The 6408-nt window shown below is 40.8% G+C and overlaps 1 protein-coding gene across 1 annotated transcript; it reads right to left on the bottom strand.

The window, feature by feature from the left end:
- Nucleotides 1-2057: 2057 nt before the first annotated feature.
- Nucleotides 2058-2967, bottom strand: LOC120869738 (cytochrome c). Its single transcript, XM_040249019.1, has one exon. The coding sequence runs from the start codon at nucleotides 2896-2898 to the stop codon at nucleotides 2581-2583; it is 318 nt and encodes a 105-aa protein (XP_040104953.1). The 5' UTR covers nucleotides 2899-2967; the 3' UTR covers nucleotides 2058-2580.
- Between the last annotated feature and the right edge of the window lie 3441 nt (nucleotides 2968-6408).

Here is a 6408-nt window from a genome sequence, read left to right as displayed (position 1 = left end):
TCCCCACAATTCCCAGTAAAGGAGACAATAGATGAGGACCTGATTAATTAATCAGTGTTGCCCAGGTAGTAATACTTTTCAACAGACTTCTTGATGATTTTAATGTGCATTCGGTTAAGAACCACTGGACTAAGAATTAAACAGAATGAACATGTATGTTCCCCCACCCTGCCTCTTCATAGGAAGCCCTCATGAGAATAAACTGATTAAACAGAGATAAAATAAAGAAGTTAGTTCTCAGAACACCTGGGCACAGTGCAGATTCATTTGTCACACAAACATACAAATGGAAATACTCTATGATTATAAAGAGCTCTCTTCTGGAAATTATTATTTTTTAAATTTTATTTATTTAATTGAAGGATAATTGCTTTACAGAATTGTTTTGGCTTCTGCCAAACATCAACATGACTCAGTGATAGATATACATATGTCACTTCCCTCTTGTAGCCAAGTTAAAGCCCAGAGTAGAAAAGTTCAGTTCAGTTCAGTTGCTCAGTCGTGTCCAGCTCTTTGCGACCCCATGAAACGCAGCACGCCAGGCCTCCCTGTCCATCACCATCTCCCGGAGTTCACTCAAACTCATGTCCATCGAGTCAGTGATGCCACCCAGCCATCTCATCCTCTGCCGTCCCCTTCTCCTCCTGTCCCCAATCCCTTCCAGCATCAGAGTCTTTTCCAATGAGTCAACTCTTCGCATGAGGTGGCCAAAGTACTGGAGCTTCAGCTTTAGCATCATTCCTTCCAAAGATAGTACTGTAGTTAAGACACTGATGCTCTAAACAGCATCACCAACTCAGTGAGTTTGAGCAAACCACTGGAGATAGCAGAGGACAGAGGAGCATGGCGGTGTGCTACAGTCCGTGGGGTCACAAAGAGTACGACACGACTTAGTGAGTGAACAACAATAACAACGGTTAAGACTCCAGGAACCTGGGAAAGGAAACTAGATGAAGGTGTTAGCTAAAATGACTACAGAAGAGCTGCGTGTTCTCTCTCTAGTAGAATAAAGTGAATTTTCCCGCTAAATTAAAGTGAGATGAGCCAGTTTAACAAAAGCACTTTCTTTTTTAAAATTTTTATTTATTTATTTTAAAAACCAAAAACATTTTGTACTGGGGTGTACATGGCAAATACTGTGCTACTCCAGTATTCCTGCCCACCTGGAAAATCCCATGGACAGAGGAGCCTTGTGGGCTACAATCCATGAGTTGTAAGAATTGGACATGACTTAGTGACTAAACCACCACATAGCCGATTAGCAATGTTCTGATAGTTTCTGGTGAACAGTGAAGGGACTCAGCTGTACATATACACATATCCATTCTCCCCCAGAACTCCTCCTATCCAAGCTGGTACGTAACGTTGAGCAGAGTTTCATGTGAAAATCACTTTCTTAAGTAGCTGATTTCTCTGGAGTCAGAGTGAGTGAAGTTAGAATCCTAGGTCTGCCCTTAGTGTGTGACGTTGGAAATTTTACCTAATTCCTCTAAAGTTCAGCATTTTAGTGACTAAAACAGACCTTATTATATGGTCTCCCTTCACAGGGTTGTTATGAGGGAAGGGTAATGCGTATCATGTGTTTAGGGCTAGGGTAGGAATTATTATTGCTATGAATAATTATGAATTATTATTATTAGGGTAGGACTGTTATGAATCCCTTTAGCTAAGAATTCTTAAAAGCAGAGAGACCTCAGTGCATGGTTTGAACCTACTGAATAAGAATGCCCAGAGGTATATTTTTAAAAGCCACAGAAGGGATTCCTGTGCACATAGAAGATTGTTCTGGAGCAGGGGATCTCAGATTTCAGCGTGCGTCAGCATTACCCAGAGGGCTTGCTGGGCCTGCTCCCAGAGTTTCTGGTTCAGGACAGCTGGGGTGGGGGGCCTGAGAATGTGCATTTCTGACAAACGTGCAGGTGGCTCCAATCCTGCTGGAGACCACACTTTGTTTTTTTTTTTTTTTTTTTTTTTTTTTGAGGTGCTAAATACTCTTTATTTGATGCTATACATAAACCACACTAAAAATGCCTTTCATTAAGTAAAAGGCTAAATTTTAGAGAATTTTAATTAAATTGGCATAGTTTATAAAACCAAACAGATAAAGTGGACTTTGTCAGTGTATTTTCAATCCTTGCCTTAACAGGCTAACGAACACAACTTGAAACACATGTGAATCCTCCTCTGTTCTATGAGACAGTGAAGGGACCTTTTCAGTATTTAAATATATTAATATAACCAGTTATAGAAATCTAAATATAAAACCAATCTCTTATAGGTTTTGAGAAGGAATGCACCATCTCCCTAAAAAGTTTAATATTCCTTATTCAAGTTCAATCATCTCTTTAGAATGGGAAAAGTGACAGTACTTGTTGAACCGGAATTACTATCAAAATTAAAAAAGCTGACCATATTTGTTTAGCCACAGACCAATCTTATTTAAATCAGGACTGTCCAACAGAATTATTCCATCAGCCGTTCATGATCTGAATTCTAGTGGATGAGATCAATTTAAATATGGTACACATAAAAAGTCATGAGACACTTCTGTTTCATAATAAATAAGGCAGTGGCCAACTATTACTCATTGGTAGCTTTTTTGAGATAAGCTATCAAGTCCTCCCTCTCTCCCTTCTTCTTAATGCCAGCAAAGATCATTTTGGTTCCAGGGATGTACTTCTTGGGATTCTCCAAGTACTCCATCAGCGTCTCCTCTCCCCAGGTGATACCTTTGTTTTTGTTGGCATCTGTGTAAGAGAATCCAGGAGCCTGACCTGTCTTTCGTCCAAACAGACCATGGAGGTTTGGCCCAGTCTTGTGCTTCCCTCCCTTTTCCACAGTATGGCACTGGGCACACTTCTGAACAAAAATCTTCTTGCCCTTCTCAACATCACCCATTTTTAAATCGTTCTTTTTCTGTGCGCGACAGAGAAGTTCCCGCTCGCAAGCCGAACGTCCCGCTTTCTGGAGACCACACTTTGAAAGCTTAGTCAGCCAACTAGGCTGCTTAGAAGTTAGCCTAGTTAGACTACTGTGCCTAAGACTGAAGTGTTGTGTTTCTTCAAATTTTGCTCTTGTTCTGTTTGTAAATTTACACATTTTTAGAGTGAGTAGCTAATAGCTGGCTCTGAAATTCTAATAAAATTTATATGAAAGATTAGTATTGATTATACCATCTACTCCATTTTACTTTCTGTTCCTAATATTAGCTTAACTATCTATTAAGATGTCAATAATTTATTCAGAGGGCTTCGTAACAGAATAGTGGGTCACCTGGGGGAACTTTTGAAAAAATACCTGGGTCTTACCTCTGGAACTTCTGATTCAAAGGATGTGGGGAGGGACCTAGGCACCGAGGTTTTTAAAACCTTCCAGATAATTCCAATATGCAGCCAGGTTTAAGAATCATAGAGTGTGTAGTAGTTAAAACGATTTGCTAATCCTGTTAGGCTGGGGCTTCCCAAGTGGCTCAGTGGTAAAGAATTTGCCTGCCAAGCAGGAGATGCAGATTTGATACCTGGGTGGAAAAAATCCCGTGGAGGTGGAAATGGCAACCCATTCCAGTATTCTTGCCTGGAAAATCCCATGGACGGATGAGCTTGGCAGGCTCTAGTCCATAGGGTGGCAAAGAATCAGACACAACTGAGTGACCTGTCACTCTGACTACGAATTGACACCCTCCCATGGCCTCTGGCAGTCTTGTTAGCAAGCTTGCCCACCAGGGCTGGAGCTACCACCCAGTCTCTTATCCATGCCACATCCACAGCACAGGCTCTGCTCTTCACGTAATGAAGGCTAGAGGTTGATTTTCACTGGGACAAGTAGTGACGTGTCAATGGTGAATGTTAGAAATGGTATCTCTTTGTTGGAATGAGTTCAAATTAAGGTATGTAAATGGGGTAACCTATTTTAGAAGTAGTCACCTTGCTCCACAAAGAAAGTATAAGAATAAATATAGTGAAGCAACTAGGCTAGAGGTTAATATTCTTTCTTTAAAGTTCTGGATAATAAATCCTTTTGTGGACCAAAAGCAAATCAAGTTATATCTGTACCTCGGAGATATGTTGTGTGTGGAGCAACAGGAGGAAGTCATGAAAGCACCATGTACTATCTCATCCCAACTACTCCATCCCTTCGTTTCTGTGTGATGCTCACTCCCGCAATGTAGAACTGCCCTAAGCAATACACAAACAAATGAGCAAAGCTACTCAAGTTCTTATCATTGTCATATTCACAAAAGTATATTCATCTTTTGATTTCTTTTCAACCATTAAAAAATGTAAAAGTTGGGCTTCCCTGACAGTCCAGTGGTTAAGATTCCATGCTACCACTGCAAGGGGCACAGGTTCAATCCCTGGTCAGAGAACTAAGAGCCTACATGCCACAGATAGATAAATAAATAAAATCAGGAAAAGAGCCCCCCATCCTGCCCCAAAATGTAAAAGTTAACAAGAAAAAAAATTAAAATCATTCTAAACTTGGGGTCATACAGAAAGAAGCAGTAGATCAGATTTGACCTGCAAGCAGTAGTTTGCCAGCCAGTGCTCTAGACTGAAACCTTACAAACCCCATCTCCTGCATTGCAGGCAGATTCTTTACCGGCTGAAGCACCAGGGGAGCCGTTAAGGACATCTTTGGCTAAATTCCTAACTCTGCTATATGTCTAGGTGTGAATTAAGATTCTGATTGCCTGGTGCTGACTAAAAAGATAACAGAATCCAGCCAATGAAATATAGTCACTGCTGCCTTCAACAAACCTTTCATGCAGGGTGACAGTCTTGAATCTAAAACTTTTAGAGGTCAGTTGTTCTCAACTTTGGTTGTCTGCTGGAATCATCAGAGGAGATTAAAACCCCCCATGCCTGAATCAATTACATCAGGACCCAGAAATCAGTATTTACATCTCCTCAGGTAGTGCTCACTTGGACAGCTCGCTTGGGCAGTCCCCAGGTATTTCAGTGGATGGACAAGCCTGAGAACACTTTTAGCAAGAGAGGGAAAGGACTGGGCTTCCTCAAACTGCAGAATAGGCAATATGGTTATTTCTGTTTGCTAATAAATGTTTGTTTAGTAGTATCTTCATATGTAGGTGAAATTGGTCTGAGCCTTACTTTCATTATAAAAGGATGACGAGGTTTCTAGGGGAGTAGCCAACATGCACATACACCTCAAGTATAGCAAACAAAGCCATCGAAAAATGAAAAGGAGACAACCAATGGAATGGGAGAAAATATTCACAAATGATGTGACCGAAAATACAGTGCTGTATTGTATATTTGAAAGCTGCCTGGAGTGTAGATCTCAAAAGTTCTATATGTGTGGTATGGATATTAACTAGACTTACTGCAGTGATCATTTTGCAGTATTTCAATAATTTCAACAAATATCGAATTGTCATGTTATATACCTAACATAATTAACGTGTCAATTATACCTCTATTAAAAAAATAAAATGAGCCAGATATTGCAGGTATGGAAACTTATGCATAAAAAAGGTTACACATTTCCAGGAGAGGAGCTGGAAATCTAAGTTCGTCTGATGGGACCACAGGCTGTTTACCCACTAGGGTCTGCCATGTCAAGAATGGGGATTCAAGCCTAATATTCCTGCTCACCACACTGCCTAACTTTCTGAAAGTATTGCAAGAGGCCCTAGAAACAAATCCGTTCCAATATTCTTTATTTATGAGCAGGAATACATCCAGAGAGGTAAAATGACTTTTCTAAAATGACCAGGAGAGTTCGTGTTAGAAAGGCCATGTGTTAGAAATGATATCTAGTGTCTTCAAACAGAACCCAGGCAGAGGGCCATTCATAGCCTGGATTTTCCAACGTTCACAAAAAGAAAGAAAAATGTAGCAGTTAAAATTTTTCCTTGGAACCAAAACATGGGGATTGAGGGTAAAGAAGAACTCCTTTTAAAAAATTTGTATATGTAATATTCCAAGTTGGTGATGGACAGGGAGGGCTAAGAGTCGGACACGACTGAGCGACTGAACTGAACTGAAGTGTGTCTAAATGCATTAAAGGTGAGGTGGTGTTTTATACCCCCTACCATTTTTCCTGGGGACCCCAACTGATTGATGGTCCACAAGCCGAACCTAGATGTGCTTTGATTTCCTCTCCAGAGCTCTCCTGGCAACAACTGTCCAGAGTTGAGAGGGAGGGACCCCTTTTTATTTGATACATGCATGCTCAGTTCACCACAGCCCCTAGTGGTCCCCCATTTTTTTGTAACTCAACTTTAATTATCTGTGTGACCTTGGCAAAATCTTTTCCTCTCCCTGTAGGCCAGAGTCTTCATCCTTTGAACTGGGATGGGGGTATTGGTTATATTGTATTTTGTTGGTCACCTGCCTCCTCTCCCTAGAAGGTAAGCTCTAGGAGGGCAGGGATTGTAGTCTGCTG

Source organism: Oryx dammah, unplaced genomic scaffold (genome assembly GCF_014754425.2).
Source record: "Oryx dammah isolate SB20612 unplaced genomic scaffold, SCBI_Odam_1.1 HiC_scaffold_2, whole genome shotgun sequence".
NCBI lineage: Eukaryota > Metazoa > Chordata > Mammalia > Artiodactyla > Bovidae > Oryx > Oryx dammah.
This window is presented reverse-complemented; position numbering and strand designations above follow the sequence as displayed.

Coding starts and splice junctions, on each gene's coding strand:
- LOC120869738 (XM_040249019.1), bottom strand. CDS start 2,898: ATGGGTGATGTTGAGAAGGGCAAGAAGATTTTTGTTCAGAAGTGTGCC.